The sequence below is a fragment of the Microplitis mediator genome, chromosome 7 (assembly GCF_029852145.1).
Source record: "Microplitis mediator isolate UGA2020A chromosome 7, iyMicMedi2.1, whole genome shotgun sequence".
Taxonomy (NCBI): domain Eukaryota; kingdom Metazoa; phylum Arthropoda; class Insecta; order Hymenoptera; family Braconidae; genus Microplitis; species Microplitis mediator.
The window spans coordinates 11878230-11902584 of NC_079975.1; the positions used below are offsets into that span (position 1 = coordinate 11878230).

Below are 24355 nucleotides of genomic sequence, written 5' to 3' on the forward strand. Positions count from 1 at the left end.
ACACGCTCTTATCTATTGGTCTACGTAGATGATACGCTAGTAATTAGCCCATCTCTCTCAAGAATTAAAATCATTATCCAGATATTAGACCAGAAGTTCAGCATTGTTGACCTGAGTGATGTCAGCTCCTACTTAGGTGTAGAGATCTCACGGAACGAAGCTGGAGAGTTTCTCATCCATCAACAAAATTATATCGAAAGGATTCTGTCACAAGCAAAACTCGAAAATGCTAACCAGGTGTTTAGTTATCAATGTCTTGTCGGCTATGCAGACGCTAACTGGGCAGAAGACAGGACATCTCGCAAGTCCATCATAGGGTTTATATTCAAATTATTTGGCGGTGTAATTAGCTGAGCAAGCAAGAAACAGACATGCGTATCGGTTTTATCGATGGAAGCAGAAATCATTGCCCTATCAAAGGCCGCGAGAGAATGCACCTGGATACGAAAGTTGTTCGAGTTCCTTGATAAAACGCAAAATCAACCAACAGTCATTCATGGAGACAATCAACTCAGCAGATATACTAGCCAAAGCACTCGGGCCACAGAAGACAATGTCATTGGTAAAATTGATTGGATTTATTACAAAATAAATCCTACGCGTATCGCCGATGAGGAGAAGTGTTGGCAACATCAGCGCATACGCGTCACCTTTCCTTTCCCTATTTACTCCCACTTATGGCCCAAAGGGCATTACTAATTACTGCAGTTTGTATTTCAGTTAGTTATAATAAATCACTAGTACTGCAATCTCGCATTATCATTATCCCTTATCCAACAATAAGTCCGATAGTTTCGCCGGAAAAGTAAAAAGATCTCGAAATTTACTCTAACTTGACTCCGAGCTCCAATAACTTTTGAACAGATGGATTTATCCAAAAATGATAAGAGACTTTTTTTGTAGAGCGTTAAATTCCCTACATAAATGTATGCTGAGCTTATTCGTACAATGAGCTATTGTTGAGGTAAAAAATTCCAAACTAAAAAATTTTTTATTTTCCATGTTATTCACATAAGAAACCGAATTTTTTGATGCGCTAAGCCTCTAATTGACTTAGTAAACTCGAGAGCAGCTGCAAGTCAGTTAAATGGTTCAACCTTTGCCCCGATGGGTCAAGGTTTGGCAAGGGGGGAGTACCTAGCTGCTAATACTCCTCAGAGTTATGGACCTCAAAACCAGGAGTCTCACGGAATTCAACAGCCGCAGCCACAATATCAACCTGGTAATTATCGTGATAACAAGCCTGATCCAGCTAGTCAAACCATATCGATTGGAGATTGCATAACTTACAAGATCAAATACGGCAATTACAACTAATCCAACAACAAGAAATGAGTCCACAACGCCAGATTCCGTTTTCAAATCAAGATTTCAATAACGATCATCAGAGAGTAAGAGCAGGGAATTTCCCCCAGGCAGAAAGTTGTTTTTACAACTTGCCGGGGGTGCCCGCTTCTACTCCAGCGTTCCAACAGAATCTAGGCAGGTATAGTGGATTATACGCTGATGAAAGAAGATAGAAAAATATTCTGAACAGCTTGAAAATGGGCAATATGCATTTCCCTCAAGAAGATATGACAGTTAATGACTTCTTGAATGCAATCGAAGCCAGAGCCAAAAGAGAAAGATGGACTGAACAAGAACTTCTTAAAGCTATCAGTTACATATTACAAAGAACTGCAGCAAGCTGATTTGACGTCAACTACCTTCGTTAGGGCAATTACTCTCAATTCAAATCAGAGTTCAAAAAGGTATTTGGAAGCTCTGCAACTGACCATCATATAATAACGGAGATCAGCAGAGGCCTCCACCAGTTGCTGAACAAGTCACTTGTATCCGTAATCATCTGACGGACGAGTTGAGAACTCTGTTCTTTGCTAGATTTGTTTCTACATACAAGGATTTACTGAATGTTGTAAACGAGGCGAATTGTTGTCTTGAGGAAGCTCAACCATCTATTATTACTATGCCGATAGATCTTCAAGAAAAATCTCAGTCCAGTATGATCCGATCTCCACCTACTGACGTCATCTTCGGGGAAGACAAGACTACAACTAACAGCAAGAATTATCAACCACAATTAAATGCCAGCCAAGACCAAATAAAACCACAGCAACGTTACCAGCAGACCGAACGAGTTCCTAGATCCAAATCAAGGCTTGGTAAAGCTTCGCTCGCTTTTCCGAGATTTACCAAACCGTGTTTCAACTGCGGGATACACGGACATCTATTTAGATCTTGCATACATTCAAGAAGGGACGTTTGCAACGTATGCTTTAAGGTTGGTCACTCAAGACGCGATTGTAATCAGCTGGTGTATGTAGATGACAAGCTACTAGAAAATTCCTTAACAAACGATACAATCCCATGTCATCAAGAGGATAAAGATAACCAAAATCGTGATTTGTTACAGATAGTAACCTACCCTACCTGCAGCCCCAAACGAGCGTTCGATTAAGTTTTTCGACTTGTCGCCGGGCGCGCTAATTGAAAATACTCTTACGCTAGGCCTGATCATTATCAATTAAGGGAGGAGTTTTCTGACCATTGCCGAAAATAATCGAGCTGAATTAATAAAACTACAAGACAACGGCGAAAAAGAACAGTGCTGACCGGAATGACCAGACTGAACAAACGTTCAAGACAGAGCCTGTAGGATCAGGCAACCATCTAGACGCCCAAAGATAGAACCGGGAGGACAGAGCCGGGAGGACGAAGTAACCACAAGACAATAGACAAACCAGGACAAGTATCGGACCAGGACAAATAATATTGGACAACCGACGGGAAAGGAATCAACGTAAATCGTATTAGGTATTTTGCAAAATATTCCTGGGATATTTATTAATTAAATACGCAGTTATACATCGTGTCCGCGGAGTATTGTCGTGTCTATTAACGTGTAAATCATTAATCGAAAACCGGACTCAACATAATTAGCTTTGTAATTTCCAGGCAGGTTGTGTGAGTCATTCACCGGAAAATCAATCGCGATCTAGTGAAAATTATCTAGTCATTAATAATACGATAAATTAATTATAATTAAGTTAAATAATTTAAATATAAATCAATTAATAAATTATGAACGTTAATGTATCGGAAAGAAAACGTGAAAATTGATAATAAAGTTTTGACTATTGGATATAGAGTCGGTGAAAAAAACGTTAAGCGGTCCAATAAAATAAATCGTAAACCGGCTTAACAAAATTAAATTGATAAGGAAAGTGTTAGTGTTTATAAATAATTAATGTTATTGATTAGTGATTTTGAAGTGGTAATTAATTGTGTGGAAATTAATTTCATTTTAGGAAATAGATAAATTGGGATTTTACAATGGTAAAAAAATGTTTTAGGTAAAGAGTGAAAATTAATGTTAGTGATAATTAAAAATAAGGTTTGGTCATCACGTAGAGGGTCAAGGTAACCGCGTAAAATAGTTTTAGGTTTTAGCCACGTAGAGGGTCTTGGTGACCGCGTGGAAATTCAGGCTAAAAGAAGTCGTGTGTGTATAATAGTCCAGGAGATTCAGTGTGAGTGTGTGTGTGTGTGTGTGTGTGTGTGTGTGTGTGTGTGTGTGTGTGTGTGTGTGTGTGTGTGTGTGTGTGTGTGTGTGTGTGTGTGTGTGTAATAGCCAAAGGTAGTTGGCTTATATTAAGTTGTATATATTCGCCAAAAGTAGTTGACGTTAGGTTTATAAGGTTTAATAAGGTAATAAAGTTGACAAGGTTATAAAGTATAATTAAATATTGTCAAGGTTAAATGAATAAAAGTTAAAATTGTTAAAAGTGAAATAAATTAATTAATTATAAATTATCCTTCCTCTTCCTTCTCATACAAATCAATTTTTACAACGACCCTGACGATCTAAGATCCGGCTTCGGGAGGCCGTTATTATTACTTCCAGTGGCGCCTTTAAATAAAGACGACCAGAGTAGCAAACAGCCCTGTTATAAATTATCACCAAAATCACGCAAAACTAAAACTAAAACTAAAACAAAAATGCACAGAACTTATAAGCAAAAACAAAAAAACAGAGACTGGAAAACTAAAAACAGAGTTACGGTATGCCATATACAAAAAAAAAAAAATTTCCGAAAAATATAAAAAAAAATCATAGAAAAGAAAAAATTGAAACTTGTTTTTTTGTATTCGAAATTTCTATTTTTTGAGATTTTTTGGAAATTTTTTTTTTTTGTCATTTCCTTGCATTTGCTGAGTAACCAACGCAAAAATTTGAAAAAAGTCGAAAAAGAATGATTTTTTCATTGTGATTATGATTACAAAATTAAAGAAACAAAACATGTTCCTAGAATTGTTTTGCAAAACTTTGATCGATCCACCCCGAAAAACGGTATGATAGATCAATTTAAAAAATTTACAGGGTCATTGAGTGTACGTTAAGCTAAAAAAGTCCTTGGCAACATTATTTATTTTATCGATATTTGCAGAGTAGCAGTTGATTTACTAAAAAGCCAAAAAAAAAATGATTTTTTTGTTATTACGTTTCCGTAAAATTTATTAAATAAATAAATGTAATTTATTTAATTTTTTTTTCAATTTAAAGTTTTAATCCGTTTGAACGGAAATATCGCTGATAAGCATTTTTAGAACATCGACGCAGTCCATCCGTAGACAAAATAAAGTATCTACGTAGATGAGAATTGGACTGCCTCGTCGTTCTCATAAGGAACCTGAGATGCAACACTTTATTAATTTTTAATATATAATTATGCAGTGACAAAAAAAACAGTTAGTCGGAGGACTTAGCAGAGACGAGTACTCTGCTGAATCCGAATCTATCTGTCTGCTTCTTACACTCCAATAATTATAATTTAAATCTAAGACTAATTCTAAATCAGTCCAACCTTATTTTGGGGTGCCAATTGGCACCCCAATATTTTCACCTACACTATGACCTATCCATTCACCTGCTATTATAAAAATAAATATTTTCGAATTGGAGTCGGCATCGAAAATATTTTTAAATCGTGAAAATCAAATAAATAAATAATTAAAATCGAATAATCGACGACCAATGCCCACCGGGGCTCTATTGATACTCCAATGAGACCAAGCCTGGATAAGGTTAAATAATTAAAAATAATTTTTATTTTTAATTAATTTGGGGTAATTCCCAAAACGTAATATTTGTACTTACTTCTAATGGGTGTTAAAAATAAAAAATTTTTTTTTTTTTTTTAAATGATAAAAGGGTCTTGTAGGAAATTTATTCAAGTTTTCAACGCCACCCTCAAATTCACTGTGCCATAATTGGTAGGGGAATGAGCATCAGACATGCGCGCGCATCTTGACTGAATGTGAAAAAAAGCTAAACTAACCAAGAAAAAAAATAATTATATTGATAGAAGTTGTAAAAGTGATTGTTTTAACATATAATGTTTTATAAAATAATTAATCTTATTAGAAGTATTGTAATTTCAGTTTTAAGCTGTAATGAATAGTAAATTATTCATTAAAGTGATTCGTGTGTGGTTCTAATACTCTTGGTTCAATTGTCCCCGACTGGTGGTTCAATTGCCCCCGCAAAGGGGACGATTGAACCATTTGATGTAGTTATACAATTTCGTATTTATTAAAAATGTTCATTTTAAAAAAAAATTTCTCATTTTGCTTTTATTCATCTAAGAAAAAAGTATTTTTTTCATTTCAGAAAATGGTGCCTTAGTGAACATTTTTTTCAGGAGTCTGGCGCAAGGTTCAAAAGTGCTGTTCTTATCATTTTTTTCTATTGATGTGAAACGAAAAAAAAAAATTTCTTTAAATAGAAGATTTTCAAAAAATTCAAAAGATTTTAGTGTCCATCCTAATTTTCTGAATGAGTTTTCATCATCGTTTTAAGGTCTTAGGAAAACGTTTGGAATATTTTTAGAAACATGTTCAAATTAAGATCAACAGATGACCGCAGCAGTATTTTTGGACTTCCCAAAGGCCTTTGATTCGGAAGATTACTTATTACTGCTTCGTAAACTTCATATGCTTGGATTCTCGACTGAGATTATACACTGGTTCTTCACCTACTTGGTTGGGCAAAAACACGCAGTACGGTATATTAAAAACATATCGTCGTAGAAAGATTGTAAAACTCGCGTGCCTCAGGGCAGCGTACTCGGTCCATTACTCTTTTCACTCTTCATCAATGACCTCTCGAAGTGCCTACGTTATTGTTCCTACGTTATTGTTCATACATTTTTTACGCTGATAACAGTACCATATACCTTAGTTTCAAACCAAGTGATGTGGCTGATGCTATCAATAAAGTTAATGAAGATCTAACTTCAATTACGGCATGGTGTCAGCAAAATAGACTCAATATAAATCTACTCAAGACAAAAGCGATGTTCTTTGGTAGTGCGCGATATATTAATTTAATTAATACACACGTGATACCTAGGATAGTGATCAATGAAAAACCATCAGAATTTGTAACGAGCTTGAAATATCTTGGAGTTATACTGGACCAGAAATCAACATGGCAGGGTCATATTAGCAAAACGTGTAATACAGTCTCAAGGTCACTCTTTCGTCTGCGGCAATCAACGTACAACCTAAGCTCGTCATTAAAACATCAACTAGTCGTCAGCTTAATAATACCAGTCTTTGATTACTGTGCAGCTGTACTCACAAACCTAAATCTAGGATTTGAAAAGAGGTTGACGGTTTCACTCAACAACTGTGCGAGATTTGTTCTACGTATACCGATTGTGCCTACATTAATAATGCACGACTTGATCTTCCCAGTGAACACGGCAATATAACGGAAACGTCGCATTTATAAACCAAAAATATTAGGTTACGTAAAACATAAGTAACATGTAAGTCACATGTGACGCACAATTTCACACTCATTTACGTAACATTGTTACGTAACATAATGAACGTTAATATGATGTTAACGTGACGTACATGTTACATTGATGATATAGCGGTGATGTTATTTGAATATCATATTTACATAACATAGAAGTCATGAAAAAATACAAATTTTACACTGAGGTTATATAACAGTGACCTCTAAGTGACATCATTTTTAGAGGTGTGCGAATACTCGAAACTTCGAATTAATTTCGAGGCGAATCGTATCGAAGAATTCGATTCGAGATTCCCCGCGAAGATTCGAAAGATTCGAATAGTTCAAGAAGTTCGAATAATTCGAAAGATTTGAATAGTTTCGTAACTTTACCGAATCTTCAGTAAATAGGGGAGCCTAAGGCACGAAGGCCCCCCCTCAAAAATTAGGTAAAAAAATTTTTTCTATTTTCCGTCAAGTTATGACCTCTATAATGTTTTTATCATATTTGAGGCCAATATGCAATATGCAGGGTAATATGAACCACTCAAAAAAAAAATTGCAACGAAAAAGTTAACTTGACGGAAAATAAAAAAAAATAATTTTTTCGTTGCAATTTTTTTTCCCGGGTGGTCTATTTTGCCCCACATATCGAGGATTGATCTTAAATATAATAAATACATTATAAAGGTCATAACTTGACGAAAACTGAAAAACAATACAATTTTTATTTTCGAGTGGTCCATTTTACCCTACAAATCACATATTGGCCTAAAATATGATAAAAAAATTATAGAGGTCATAACTTGACGGAAAATAAAAAATAAATTTACCTAATTTTTGAGGGGGGCCTTCGTGTTCTAGGCTCCCCTATTTACTGAAGATTCGGTAAAGTTACGAAACTATTCGAACTATTCGAATCTTTCAAACTATTCGAGATTCGACTCGAATATCGAATCGAATCTAACTATTCGACTTTATTCGAATCGAACAAGATTCGCACAGCCCTAATCATTTTCTATTAAATTGTACAGAGCACTTGTATACGCTAGAAATTATAATTGCTAGATTAAAAAAAAATTCATAAAGAAATAACAGAAGAGATATCGATATATGATTTATTGGCTGAAAAACATACATACTCTTTTTTATACGAAAATACATATTTTTCTTAACGAATATTTTTAAATCTCCAAGTTCTTAGTTTTGTTCATTTCTCTCGATACTGAAATATTTTTTTTTTTTTTAGTATCGTCCCACACGGGTCGATACCAGACAAAAATGTTTCCGTTAGACTGGTTATCTCGAATGTGCATTCGATTGGGGTATAAAAGGTGGATAATATGTATCCTTGGAGGAACAATCTGCGCGCCCATAAATTTCTTAGCGGTGGATTTCTGAACTAATATTTATTGTGCAGCAACTGTGAGTTCGCAGGTCAGACACTTTATTCATTATTTTTATTGTTATTTATTTGTATTATTTTAATAAATAAGAATAATAACAATAAAAATTAGAAAAACCAAATAAAATGTCTTATAATAAAATCAATATATTAATAACAATCAAAATAATGATTTTAATTATTTATAAGCAAATGAAAATACAGATGTAAATTTATATAAATAGAAAAAAAAGTTTACTTCACCGATTCGACATAAGCCTCAGCGCGTTTCAATAACAAATACTATTTTTTACATAAATTAAATGTAAAAATATTAATTATAACAAATTCATCATTTTTACGCATAACTCTTTCTATCGCAATGCCGTCGAAATACGTACATCATTTTAAAGTAAAATTTTTTACGTAAATGTGATGAAATGTTTCGATGTAAAATAAATATAACTATTTTTTATGTCAGAGTGCTGTAACAGTATGAACATATCCGAAACATTATATTGTGATTTAAATGTGACGATAAAATAGAATCACCAAGATTATGTCACTTATAAGTCGATTTTGTTACGTAATTTTGAGGTGATATTTAGAATTTAAAGCTAACGTCAGTATGTGATATAAATATAACGTCACATTTAGGTCTCCAATGTGATATCACTCGGTCAATAACATGCATGTGATCTTAATGTCACATTTACGTCACAAATTTGACGTACCATTTTCATTCCAATTTATATCATCAGATAAAATCGTAAAATTTACGTTGAATTTGTTACGTTACATGTTCTCTAGATGTGATATCACCGTTACGTTGGTGTGTTGACTCGGTTGGTTGGCTATCGCCAATTAATCACAGACTATATTTACTGGGTTCCATATATTATGGTATGTTAATACTGGACAAAAATAACTTGCTGTGCCTAAATATAAGATTAAATCATAATGTTGCCAGACATCGGGACAACAATAGGACTGATACGTTTCTTGCGCCCATCCCACGAACTACTATTGATTAACACTCCTTTCTCGTCCAGGGCACAGCCTTTTGGAATTCCTTGCCACCATCTATCACTACGGCTCCAACACTATCAGAATTCAAGAGACTTTATTATAGTTATCTTATTAACTTTGAGAAGAACTCATTAGTTTGATTGTGATTATTTTTTGTACTTATAGTTATTTTTTCTTTTATATACAGCCTTATTTCTACTTTTATATTCCTCAAGAAATAATGTAACAGGAGACCGGATATTTGAACAACCTATACAATTGTATGCTGTCATTATAATGTACACTTTGTATTCTATAATTTATAGTTCTTTATGGTCATTAGAGGACTTTGTCTTATGATCAATTAAATAAATACATAAAAAAATAGTATCGACATATATATATATATATATATATATATATATATATATATATATATATATATTATACTAATTCAAGAAAATCGATTTTTTTTTATTTTATTAAAGATACACTCTCACAAGTTTCAGTAGGATAAAAGAAGACGCCACTTAAAATTTGAGCCCTTGTTATTAATATTAAGTACTCCCTAATTGCGATATTCGACTTCCGGTTTAAATAACATGGGAAAAAAAAATTTTTAAGCTCGGAATTTTATATCTCCATAATGACTTATTGTACAAAAAACCCAGGACATGTTTTCGTAGGAAACTTAACGCTCTACAAAAAAGAACTATGATTTTTTGATAAATCTGTCTGTTCAAAAGTGATTTAAACTTGAAGTCAAATTTATAGTAAGTTTTGAGAACTTTTTACTTTCCCAGCGAAACTATCAGACTTATCACAAAATATCACAGGTTCCATTTTGTAGACAATTTTATTTCATACAAATTACTTTCGATAAAGTTTTTCAAATTCCGCATTGTTTTTTAGTTATTACTATTTTAATATCAAGATCTTAAAAAAAAAATAGTGTTTGGATCGTTTTTTTATAATTGATAGTAATTTTAATGATAATGAATTAATAATATACCGATTGAATTTGAATTTAATTTATAAAGACATTACGATTTTGAAACTTTAAATTTAAATTGCAGTAACCAATCCAGCAGGTGGACCACACATGTCAGGGACCACTACAGTAGCGGGAGGAACATTTTCGAATGGAATGCAACCTAACATTACTGAATTAGCAAACATGAATATATGTTTTCCTTGGGCTGGAAGCGCTCGTGGTAGACCGCGAAAAGGGATGATGAGAAGAGCTGTGTTTTCAGATACTCAAAGGCGGGGTCTAGAAAAAAGATTCCAAATTCAAAAGTATATTAGTAAACCAGATCGGAAAAAACTTGCAGAAAGATTGGGACTCAAAGACTCACAGGTTCGTTTATTCGAATTATTTTATCTGTCTTCATTTTAAACACTATAAAATGTATTAACGTCCTTGCTAAAGTCACTCGAGCCGGCCTACTACTCAATAGAAAAAAAGTTACACACAAGGGTTAAATGAAAATTAAAATAAGAAAATCGTAAAAGTTCGAAATTTAGTTTCATCCATTACCCGATAAAAAACATTTGGATCCAATCAGATATGTCTGGATCTCGTTATATCAGTTCATATCCAAATACATCCAAATATTTGATCTTGCTAGATATAAGCATATATTATTATATCTGCTAAGATCTAATCACATATAAGCAGATATAGAGATGTATTAAGATTGATATCCAAGCATACGTAAGTATATCTGCTCAGATCCAACTATATATAAGCAGATATAAAAATTGATAACCATGCAGATATGCTTATATCCAAATATATATAGTTATATCTGCTCAGATCCAACTGTATGTATGTGAGTATATAGATGCAAAAATAATTCATATCCAAGCAGATATACGTATATGAAAGAATTTATGACTATATCCAGAGATGTGTGTCTATATGTAGTCATATCTGGTCTGATCCAATAATATTTAAATACAGGTAAGGCTCTTGAGTCGTCAAACTGTTGGGGTTCTACTGCGAATAAGACATTAGATACAGAGTTCTTTTGTCTAATTATACACGAATATCTGAGTAATATACGAAATTTAAAAATTTTCATCCAAGCAGATATAAATATTTTCGAAAATAAATTATTACACACAGGTAGTATGATATCTATTTACATTAAACTATATAGATTAAGGTGAATAAAATATATTTAGTTCATGTAATAGATAGAAGTTTACGAAAATATTCATAATTTTTTTGATTATATGTAATTAAATATAAACATAAATAATTGAATATAAAAGTATCAATGTTTCTAAAGTATTCATCTATTTTTTTTACTTAAATATCTATTGACTTTTGATATATATTATACATATGTTCATCAAAAGCATTAAGAAGTAATAGCAATAAGATCCAAGATGTGAGTAGATATAGTTTTTAGAATGGCCTAAAGTATAATATATTTATACATGCATTTATGAGAATGTAGTGAAACTTCTTTGGATATATGTTCTTAAATCTATGTAGATTTTGTTGAAGATCGACATTTACGCAGATCTGCTTGGATACACTTATATATTCGTGGATGAAGTGAGATCTGTTTGGATCTCATTGGATATTGTCAGATCTGTTTGGATCCGCTTGGATCGCGCCAAAATTTCGATCCAAGCATATCTGACTGTTTGGATCCAATCATATATGCTTGGATCTAAACATTTTTTATCGGGTACTTACATTACATCATTATAGCTCCAGAAGTATAGGTTAAAGTTTCTTTGGTTCGACTCTGTTGATTTCCTTCATTATTTTCCTATTCAACCTTTTGTTTGATTTTTTTGGTAAGCATAAGAAATGGAGCTCCAAAACAACAATATGAATTGTATAGAATTACATTATACTACCCAAGCAAACTTTAAGCAGGCTTAATAGTAATTGTTTTAGAGATTTTCAATATTTTATAGTATTATCATCATTAGAAAAGGAGGCAACTCTTATGAAGAAACAAATTTGGATAGTTGATGAATTTTATTATTAAAAATTTCTTGAGCTCTCTGAGAACAAATCAGTAATAATTCACTAATTTGTAGTAAGAAGTACCCTTTTGGTTAAGAATAATCCTATTCTGTCTGCTAGATATAAAATACTTTCACTCATTTGTTTTAGGAAATAATAAGTTCCGATAAATCTATAAGTACTAATATGTTGAGATCTGCACAGCATTTTAGTCATATAAAGAAAATCTAGGCAATGGTTATCCTCACGGGCCTGCGCCAATACTTCTCGCTGTTTTCGAGCTCATTGCGCTCAAAAACATTATTGTGAATACATTTTCGAGCTCGGAAATACTCTTGAATGCAATTGTTTCTTATGAGCTTTTCAAGCTCAAACCAATTACGTTTTATGCTGAAGTTTGAAAATTTAAGAATCGTAAATAATTAATGAACAAGAGCTTTTTGAATTTTCATTCACATCATGTTTAAGAAAATGAATGTATCCAGAAAGAAATCAATGCAAGTGATCGAAATAAGGATTAAAGTGAATTTTGACTCAGCTTATTGCGATAATATATAAAATATCCAAGAAAAATATGAAAAGCCGAGTTTTTTCAATTGATTTGTTGATAATATCATTTAAACTAAAGAACTTGTTACATATAATTATGAGGTAGTTGACAGAAACCATAGAGACACAGAGCTGGTATGATTTTTGGACCATTTGGTCAATTATTTTGTGAGTTATCTGAAAGAAACGAGGCAAATTGTTAATTTTTTTTATTTTTTCGACGCCGATATCTTATAAACTAATTGACCTATATTGACGCTCACTGTGGTAATCGATGCTTTTTATTGAGTTCAAGAGCTGTCTAGATTTAGGAGTTGATCAAATGAGTTACTTCAATGACAATTGAAAAAACCGTTTTTCTCCTTTTCATTCTCCCGCGATATCTCTCGAACGAATTAACCTTGTTGACAAAATATTTGGATTTATGTTATAGAATCCGGTATCTAGTTATCCTATTTTCTGTCTTGTTGTCTCCTGTAGAAGTAGTTGCTAAATTTTCGGTAAAACTAGACTTTGCTGAAACCATTAGAAAGGGAATAGCCGGATGAGCATGCTGAATCGGCCCCCATGGAGATTTCTATCGGCACTTCAGGGGCTGATTTTGTACCAATTAAAAATAATTGAGTACAAATTTCAGCTCTTAATCTCAAATAGTTTTCGAGTTATTTAACAAAAACCTATTTTTTTATTTTTATTTTTTTTTTTTTTTTTCAATAGTAAAATTCGAAATTAATTAATGACTTTTTTTTTTACTGCACTTTTGAAAACATGTTATCACCAAACTTTGTTAGAAGACGTCTCTCACGCTCAGCTGTACTCAGGAATTTTTTCCATTTTTTCGGTTTGGTGCAACATTATGAAAAAAATTAAAAACTAATATCTTTTGACAGCTTTGTCTCTAATCCAATTAATACTATTTTGATTGTTAAGAAATACATAAATAATCGGGTTTTCAACATAAAAAAAATATTACACTATGTCAATGATGCTTAAATTCTGAAATATGCTTAAAAAATACAATAAAATCAGATCTTTTTCCTCATTTTTCATAGAAAAATTTTGAAATAAATATAAATAATAGTTTTAGTAAAATTTAATCAGCCAGAAAACAGATTTCATCTATAAAAATGTGTGCCAATTATGCATCGATCGATGAATAAATTTTGAAATCAAAATAACTACCAAGTATCTCAGTGAAACATGAAAATGTAGATTGATTTGCGTTCAATTTAAGTCAACAATCGATTTTTGTTGATTTCTTGTTTAGTAAAATGAAACGAGAAGTTGAACATATTTTCAGTGCCTCTTATACGAAATCATTATTCTTGTTTAAAATGTTATAGTATTACAGTAATAAGAGACCATGTTGGTCACCTAACGGGAATGAAATACCGGAGTCGAAAAATTGGATATCATTTGAATCTCACATTAAGGTTGCTAATGAAACTTCTGAAATTTCGTCAGATGTCGACGTTTTGAGGTCCAAGGAAGCTATTCTGACTATTTTCAGAATGATGTCCGAGTGTCTGTATGTATGTATGTGTGTGTGCGTTTTTGTGTATGTGTGTGACCAGTCTATAACTTTTTAACTAATGAACCGATTTGGATGGTTAAGGCGGCAATCGAAAGAGCTTGTTGGCCATCAACTTTTCTAAAAATTTCAGATCATTTTATCAAGTAAACTCGAAAATATTGGCGAATTACGGAAAAATTTTTTTTTTAGTTTTTTATTGATTTCTCAGATACGACTTGAACGATCGACTTCAAAATCTAACCAGCTCTAGAACTCAATAAAACACGTTGATTGCCGCCTCAACCATCAAAATCGGTTGATTCGTTCGTGAAATATTGCGGGAGAAAGAAATGCCATAAAACGGTTTTTTGTGAATATCTTTGAAACGACTTAACCAAACAGTTTCAAAATTTGATCAGCTCTAGAACTCATAAGAACACGTCGATTGCCGCCTCAACCATCAAACTCGATCAATTCGTTCGTGAGATATCGTGGGAGAAATAAATGCTAAAAACGGTTTTTTTCGAAAACAATGGGATACAAAAGTATTTTTGAGCTCGAAGAGCTCAAAAATGTATTCACAACAATGTTTCCGAGCTCAAGGAGCTATAAAACAGCGGAAAGTTTTGGGGCTGGTCCGCAGGGTTAACCGATAGACAGATTTTTCTTTTTTAAACTATCTAAAAATTATACCCCCCATTAGAAAAAAACGATTTAAAACGATTAGAAAAAAAATTTTAAATACTTTCTATTTATTTTGAATACTTTAAATACTTCTGAATCACCTTTCTTATGGACATTTATTATGCAAATCGTTTCGAATCTATTATTCAGAAACCTAAGACGCACTGAAAACATGTTCAACTTTTCGATTAATTTCACTGAACAAGCAATCAACAAAAATCAATTATTGACTTAAATCGAACAGAAATTAGTCTACATTTTCATGTTTCACTAAGATACTTGGTAGTTATTTAGATTTAGAAATTTATTCATACGATAAATGCATACTTGGCACACATTTTTATAGATAAAATCTGTTTTCTGGCTGATTGAATTTCATGAAAATTTTTATTTATATTTATTTCAGAATTTTTCTATGAAAAATGAGGAAAAAGATCTGATTTTATTGTATTTTTTAAGTGTTCATCGAGTAGTATGCCGGTATGATCGTCTCGATTGAAACGAATTCTTACGATGTTATCGATTTGGTGGCCTTGAAAAAGCCCTTTATGGTCTTTAGGAAGACCGTTGAGTATTACGTTAAGAGCTTGAGATAACTGTGAGTTGGTCCTTGAAAGAACCGTTGAGGTGGCGAGATGTCTTACGTTTGACCTGGAGGTCTGGTTAACTAGACCTGAAAAGAGCTTGTTGGAAGATGAGAAGTTTCTTTCAAGACCTAAAAATCTAGTTAACTAGCTCTGAGAAGAGCTAAGACAACTTGAACGTTAGTCCTGAAAAGTACTATTGGTTGGTGAGAAATATCAGATAATTTTACTGATTTTTGTTTTTTTTTTTTTTTTGAATGAATTTACACACCATTTAAATATAGTGGAAACCTAAACATGCAAACCTTCTCAATAAGACAATTTATAGATAAATTGAGAAAAATATAGATCGCCCGAACTGGGAATCGAACCCAGACCAACTTGGTATCGCGCCGAGTGCTCTACCAGTTGAGCTATCCGGCACTATATTATATTCTATTCAATTTGATCTATAACTTATTGAGCCATACCGTCCATCGTACGGTAATACACCATTTAAATATAGTGTAAACCTAAACAAGCCTTGCGCGCTTGAATAGGGTTTGGTTGGTTAGTCGCTGATAGCCTTGCTCGCTATTTGAAGAGAGTTCCGTACAGTATAAGTGGTTAGGAATTAATGCTCTGCCGATCTCAGATTCCTTCCTTCTATACCTGAGAGCCAGGTTATAGAATGTTCGGCGCGGAGTGGGAAAATTCGGTACCTGCACTCCAATGAGATGGCTAGATTGAGAGTAGAGGGAGTAGAGTTAAGAATTGGCCAATGAGAATTCTCGATTGAGGCGGGAGAAGATAGATTTTGCAATTACATTGCTTTTCATTCCATGCTCAGTGAGACTTCGAGTCATTGCAGAGTTTTCTTTTCATGACTTTTACCAGTAACCATTTAGGAAAAAATCGCCATCAATTGACTTCGAATTTTAGTATGGACAAAAAAAATTCAAAAAATGGGTTCATTTTCTAATAACTCGAAAACTATTTGAGATTAAGAGCTGAAATTCTGACTAATTTTTTTTTATTTAGTACAAAATCAACCCCCGAAGTGCCGACAGAAAACTCCGTGAAGGTCGATTCAGCATGCTTATCCGACTATGCCCTTTTAAAGGAATTTCGAAATGAAGCAAAAACTTTGCTGATTTGTGGTCACTTCAAGATCCACCATTCATGCTCTGAAGGCCCTTTTCAGTAAGGCTTGAATTAGAAGCATTTGAACAGAAAGTGCTGATCGATGTCCCTCCCATTGTTGTACTTGAGGCGCTCTCAAGCGCCATTTTACTGTGATTTGGCTTGGATAATTAGAGTGTGACTTGCTCGGGAAAGTAGAGAATCTATCAGGGGATGAACAAGCGGATAATTGCTTGTTAGGAACCCGAAAGAAACAAGTGAAGAAAGCCCTTTACATAGGGTATGGGAAGAAGTTGCAACCCACCACTAATCCTATGCAACCATGTTAGCCAGAGCTGGGAGTCTGATACCACGGTGGGTCATCCAAGTCCACTATGACCAGAGTCTCTTTATATCCTGAGATGGGAGCAGTGTTTGGCCCGAGAGAGGTAGGACTCGTGGTGGCTGTGGTTAGATACCACGCGTAATGAGGATTTTTGATTATATCTCCGGTTAATATCTACCTTAGCCGTCACTTTTTCGACTACGAGTGTCGTCTGGGTAGAAAACAAGGGATTTTGCAACGCGAGTATGCCCCAAAGGGTGAGATATCGGCTTCTAGTTGGTGGAGGTGGACTTAGGTCCCGTTACATTATTTAATTGTACTTGAGGCGCTTGCAATCTTTTGCAAGTTTATACTTGAGTCTATTCTTGAAGTCATTATGACTACTTAAGATCTGGGTAAGCCAGAAATTACAGCTAATCCATTTGTTCACGAGGCATTTAATAACTGCAGGAATGAAATTGAATGTCTCTCATCCTGTGCTCGTTGTGGATCACTTTTCTTGTCATCATCGAATAGCTTTTTTCTAAAGAAGACAAGACCTCCTTCGTCATCTAGCTGCACAGTTACGGATCCAAGGATTTTCTATTTCCCAGAGCGAAGATTGTATTGGATTTAACGCTCATTACTTGTGAATCGGATTTTAATTGCCCCTGCCACTACTCATAGCTCTTCATATGATGTCGTTTTGAATGAAGACGTCTTCGTAATAAAAACTCACTGTTCTGTTCTACGACTGTTTTGCCTTGAAAATATCGTTAAAAATTACAATAAGATAATCACAACAATAAGAAATGTTTCAATAAAATTTAAGTTGATTTTATTTAAATATATATTGAGACCGATTTGTCTCCTACAAAAATTGTTGTGTATCTGTCTTAAAATGACTAACTTAAAATCTACATAAAATTTTTTATAAGGGCGAAGAGTGGAAAGCAAGAAAAGAGTTGAGGGGTAACAGAGGAAACTTTGGAAGTAATTGGTAATGCGGAAGGGAGTGAAGGGATAAGAGTCATTATGGAAAACGGGCATGAGCGTGGGAGTGGTTCTAGAAGGCATTAGAGAAAGGGAATAGCATCACTAGACGTGGGAAATTCGGAAAAGGCGCGTGCCGAGCTCAAGGGTCACCAAGTATTATAACCGATGGACCGGCTAACTCTTGTTCTGGTCCCAGTTACTTATTATCAACTTAATTAACTATCTTGTAAGCTGGTGGGCATGCCGCATTCCCCCGAAATATCCACTAACCTCTAACATAAAATTTCACAAGGAAAAGACCTGGTGGTTAACTTAATAAAAGGTTTGGTTTTAATTCACAGACAAAAATATAATTTTTATTCAACCAAGTACTCACTCTAATACAGTATTAAGTTTTTGTTTTTTATTAATTAAAATAATCAAAAATTTTGCTTATTATTTGAGTTTAAAATTAAATTAATATAGAAGGAGACCATGTTTAACTTAATGAGAGATTATCTTACTTACTGTGTATCTGGTGATGCGTTCTGTTATAGCGTAACATGCCAGAATACAAAAATGACGTATAATTAAATAATCGCATAAAAAATTAAAAAACTAAATACATCAAAGGTCAGATAAGTTGTCAGAACTTGTCGATGTCAAAAGAAAACACCATACCTTTCTCTTTTATTACTTATGAAGAAAGAATAACCCAATTAATGAATTGGGCCATCAATTGAACTATGATCACCTTCCTAATGCTTGCAACCCAAACAGTACCACCTGTCAATACTGCCACGCGATATTCGTCTTTTTTTTATATAAGGCCAAATTTCACCACCTCGATAACCTCTACTCTATAAATCGTTGTCTTCACAATAAAGTATAAGAAGAAACCAAGATTCACTTGGTTTCTTCGCATTCCTTTCTAGTACCAACTACCCCGAATAACATCGAAATCATTCAATATTTAAAATAAACTATAAAATAAGCTGATAATTATTAATGAAAACAAGGTAATAAAATCTATGATTGACACAGTTCACAGTAAATAAAATCATAAATAACGCTTGATATGCAACAGTAACTATTGCACAATAAACCAAGAAGCTTAGTAGTAAAATAAATATTTACAACTTGAGGCGCAATATCCCAACCTATTGAAAAAGAAATAGACTTCCGTTTCCGGTGACATAGTGATAAGAAGTGTTTAGATTTTTGGTGGTAATTTTATATAGTTTTTGATGGGTGTAGACTGAGAGTAAGAAAGTGTTTGGGTCTGAAGAGCAGGGGAAGGTAAGAAAGAATTAGGAAAATATAAAAAGGTGGGGTAGGAAGGGAGAAAAGGAGTAAATTAAGGGTATTTGTAGAGGTGGCAGATAGGAGGTTAGAGTTAAGTTGTCGGTAAGAGGGCAGGGAGGTGTGGAGGGTGCTAGAGGTAGGGAGCGACTGTAGGGAGTAGTGGTGCAGTGGCTTAGCTGGGAAGGGGGGGGTAGGTAGCTAAGGAAGTGGCAGTGAGTAAGGTAGATTGTGGTGGGTAAGAGAGTATGCAGAGTGTCAAAGAAGGTGGCCAAGCGGGAAATAGTACATTACGATACAAGAGACTTAAGTAGCCGATTATTGAACCGTGTGAAATTAGCGCACGAGCGAAACGAGTGCGATAACTTTACACGGTTCAATTATCGGTCACTGAAGTTCCGCATATCGTACACCATTTTATAGTACGAGTGCATTCTCTTCACAGAAAGGAAAAGATCTTGAGTCAAGGGTAAATTTTCTTGAACCAAGAAAATCTTGAGAAAGACTGAAAATTTCTTGGATGAAATTGAAATTTCTTGAACGCAGTAAAATTTTCTTGAGCTAAGAAAATTTCTTTATGCTCGAAAATAACTTCGGTTTTCCGTATAATTTTGTTGGTTCAAGAAATTCTTTTTTTATGATTCTTTTTTTTCTTTCTCTCCGTCTATTGTCAAACAAAATCCGTCGATCGTGTGGTTTTTGGTGACAGCCGCGATAGTGCGATTTTATTCTGTCTTTGGAGCCACTATAATTGATATTCACACCGTACTAAAATATTAATGAAAATTTTATGTTAAAAGTGCTGTGTATGTACAATGAGCAGCTCTGAAAGTGAATTGAGTGATGATAGTGGCAATATTGTTTCCAATGAGATTAGAGAGGCTGCGAAAAATGTTACATTGGATTTATTGCCTGCCAAATCTAAAAGATCGTATGTAGCACGTTATAACTCGTTCAAAAAGTGGTGTAAAGGCAAGACTAATTCGTTTTGTGAGGATGTTTTATTGGCTTATTTTGTTTATCTTGAGAAAAATTATGCACCATCTAGCTCATGGGCTACTTATTAAGTGTTAAAATGTACTATTAATACATTAAATAAAATAGATATTGGCAAGTATAAACGGTTAACGATGTTTCTAAAGAAAAAGCCTACAGGATACAAATCTAAAGAATCTCAACTATTCTCTAAAGAAGATGTTAATAAATTTTTTAATGAAGTGATGATCATTAACTGAGGCTATAAGGTAAGTGAAATTGTGTTTTTTAAGTCACCAATTCATTGATTAATTTGAATTATTTATTGCAGACTATCCTTATTTTTGGAATAGCCAGTGCGCTTAGACGAGCAGATTTTATAAATTCGACAGTAGACGACGTCAGAAGTTTGGATCAATCTGTAATTTGTGTTAATATTTACGAAACTAAAAATAATGTGCCACGATCGTTCACAATAACAGGTAAATTTTATAATGTTTGTATGAAGTATAAATAATGCAGGCCGAAAGTTATTAAGACAAACAGATTTTTCCTCAAATATTCCAAGAGATGATGTGTCAACCAACCAATTGGTGTTAATATGATCCCCAAAATTGCAAAAGATGTAGCAATTTATTTAAGTTTGCACAATTTTGAAGGATTTACTGGCCACCCCTTTCGCAGAACTTCTGCAACCTTAATAGTTGATGCTGGCGGTGATTTAACTACGCTCCAAAGGCATGGTTGATGGAAATCTAGTGCAGTTGCGTTTGGTTACGTTGCTGACTTTTTGAATAACAAAAAAAAATCGGTCTATCGGTTGACCCTGCGGGCCAGCCCCAAAACTTCCCGCTGTCTACGAGCTCTTTGAGCTTGAAAACATTATTGTAAAAACATTTTCGAGTTCTTCGAGCCTGAAAATACTTTTGTATGCCATTTTTTTCGAAAAAAACCGTTTTTTAGCATTTATTTTTCGCACGATATCTCTCAAACAAATTAACTGATTGAGATGGCTAAGACGGCAATCGACGCGTTTTATTAAATTCTAGAGCTGATTAGATTTTGAAGTCGATCGTTCAAGTGGTTTCAGATAAATTACAGAAAACCTAAAAAAAAATTTTTCAAAAAGTTTACACACACACACACACACACACACACACACACACACACACACGCACGCACGGGCGCGCATACATACATACATACACTCGGACATCATTCTGAAAATAGTCAGAATAGCTTCCTAGGACCTCAAAACGTCGACATCTGATGAGCTCGATTTTCGAAAATCGGAGTGAAAACAATAACTTCCTGAATTTTTGAAAATTTACATTGTTCGTAGCGGGAAGTTAAAAATTGGTGAACAAATTAGCAGTGGAATCGAACTAAATAAGCAAGTTAAACATACAATCTCTGCTTCTAAGACAATAGCTAATCCAGCAAATGTAGTAGCACCGGTTCAAACTTTATCTACATTATCTACCAGTTTACGTTCATATTCTCCAGTTTGAGAAGAACAGGTTTTAAAATTAAAAACAAAACGTAATATTCTTTCTGCAAAATCGAGTTCTAAAATTTCAACATCATATCCGGGTGAAGAAGTTTTTTTAGTTTATGAAGAGAATCAAGAAAATTTTTCAGTTCCAAATTAAAGGCGCCCTTTAATAATTTAATTTATCAGGACCAAATGTGCAACAAAACTCAATACACAGAAGTTTTATACGATCCAGACGTTGTTTTATATGTGTACGATTCACTAAGTATCAATTTAAATATATCAAATGTTTTTAGCAATAACAATGTTACCGTCAACAGTTATGACAATTGTGTTTTCAATAATTGCACTGTAGAAAATGCAGCTCAAGCTAAAAACATGCAGAAAAACTAAATTATTTTATTTAAGTATTTTCCTATATTTCTTGGTAAATTACCTTAATGTTTCATTTATAATTTAAAATATTTGAATAATGTTCATAACATAATATAATGTTTTGTTTATAATTTAAGGTATTCAAATAGATATTACTAATTAAAACTCTTATGTTTTTGTATTTATTTTTGATGTATTTTTATCATGTTCAATATACATTGGTTTTCAAATACTAAAAAAATCTCAAAATTTCCTCAAATAAAATGACAAGTTAATACACTACTCTAAATTTATCAAAACAAAAGCGAGCACTACACTGATTGATTCAATGCCAATTTCTGCCGGTATGTATATTTATAGTCCTGGGGATTTAACAGAGGCAGTTTTAAGGGGTAAACGAAAGGAGAGAGAGAGAGAAGCGGAGAAAGAATGTCATAGTAAAAGGGGTGAGAATGATCGCAGGATTAGGGGAGATTGAAAGGATTTAGGAGAAAATTGGAGTAGCTGGAGGTAGAAAGAGTATGAAGAATATAGAAGTGGTTGACAAGGAAGGGAATGGGTTAGTATTAATAGAATTGGCAGGCTTAGATAAGAAAAGGGAGGTGGTAGTAACAAAAAGTAAATTAAAAGGGGAAAGAGTCAGAATAGATAACAACTTTACGAGAGAGGAAAGAAGAGTGAAGAAGTTGATTATGGATGAGGCAATGAAGGAGAGGGGGAAAGGAAATAAAATGAAAGAAGGATACATGAAGATGTGGGTAAATGATAAGATGAGAGTGTAGGATGAATTGGAAGAGGAATGAAGTTGTCAGGAGGGGAACGAATAGAGGGAGTAGAAGAAAAAATAGAGGGAAGGCAGGGTAGAGTAGATAAGAGTGAGGGAAGGAATGGGGGCAAGGGGGTGTATAGAATAGGTTTTTGGAACGTGGCGGGGTTGAAGAATAAGGATAAAGATTCCTGAGAAGGGTTAAAGGAATGGGATGTTGTAATTTAGATGGAGATATGGGTGGATAAAAAGAAGTGGGAGAGAATTAGGAAGAGCTGGAAAAGGGGTTTCTATTGAGAGGTACAAGAGGCAGTAGCTTCGAAAGGAAAGGGGAGAGCGAGAGGTGGCATGGTAGTGGGGGTAAAAGAGGAAATAGAAGTCGGTAAATTAGGAAAGCATGATGCAGAGGGATGGACGGAGGAAGAGGTAAAGTTAGGGCGGACTAGGGGTAGGTAGTGGGGGTATATGTGAATGGTAACTTCGAAAAGAAAAAGCATTTAATGAGTAGATGGATGGATGAAGTGTATGAGGATAGAATGGTGATAGTAGGAGGAGCCTTTAATGTGAGGATGGGCAGAAAGGGAGGAGGGTTTAACGTATGAGGATAGAGAGAGTAAGGTGAATATGAGAAATTCGAAGGATAATATTGTGAATAAAGAGGGAAAAGAGTTGTGTAAGTTCATACATGAAAGGGGGTGGCCGATAGCAAATGGGTGTGTTAAGGGGGTGAGGAGGGGGAATGGACGTTTGGGAGGGAGAATGGATGTTCAGTGATTGACTTGGTGCTGATTGATGAAAGGACAAAAGCAAGTGTGGTGGCAGTTGAAGTGGTTAAAAGGACGGAATCAGACCATTTGCCAGTGGTGGTGGGAGTAGAGGTGAAGAGAGGTGGATGGGAGAAGAAAAAGGTAAGGGCGGGGGGTGGAACAAGGAGGGGAGTATGAACGAAAGAGGGCGCGCAGAAAGTTAAGGAAAATTTTAGGAAGTGGAAGAGAATAAGAGGTAGTTTAGGGGAAGAGTGAGGATTATTAAAGGAAAAAGTTAAAAGAGCTATTAAAAAACATAGCAGGTGAGGGTTAGGAAGAAGGGGGTATCAAGGCGGTGGGACGAGGAGAGTAGAAAGTAAAGGAGGAGTCTTGGAATATTTTTAAATAGGTTTAGAAGAAAAGAAATAGGAAGAGAAGTATATTCGATAGAGAAAAAGAAGTATAGTAGGTTATGTGAGGAAAATAAGAGAAAGGAGAGGGCGAAATCGGAGAAGTGGGTAAACAGTGCGAGGACGGAAAGTCAGATTTAGTGGCTCATTAACGAAGGGAAAAAGAAAGGAAAGGAAATAAATGAGAATATTAAAAGGAAGGAATTGGACTCGCATTTAATAGGATTGTTAGGAGGGGTAAATGTGAAGAAAATGAGGTCAAATAATAAGAGGGAAGGGGAACACCTAAGTGAGGAAGAGGGTGATATCACTTTAGAGGAAGTAAGGAACATAGTGAGAAGGCTAAAGGATAATAAAGCAATG

General features: G+C 34.1%; 1 protein-coding gene across 1 annotated transcript in view; it reads left to right on the top strand.

Moving 5' to 3' along the window:
- Positions 1 to 24355, top strand: part of LOC130671063 (homeobox protein Hox-A1a) — a 244821-nt gene that overhangs the window by 82620 nt on the left and 137846 nt on the right. Inside the window, exon 3 of the mRNA XM_057474753.1 lies at positions 10277 to 10560. Within this exon, the coding sequence (XP_057330736.1) occupies positions 10277 to 10560 (284 nt within the window). The remainder of the gene's footprint in view (positions 1 to 10276; positions 10561 to 24355) is intronic.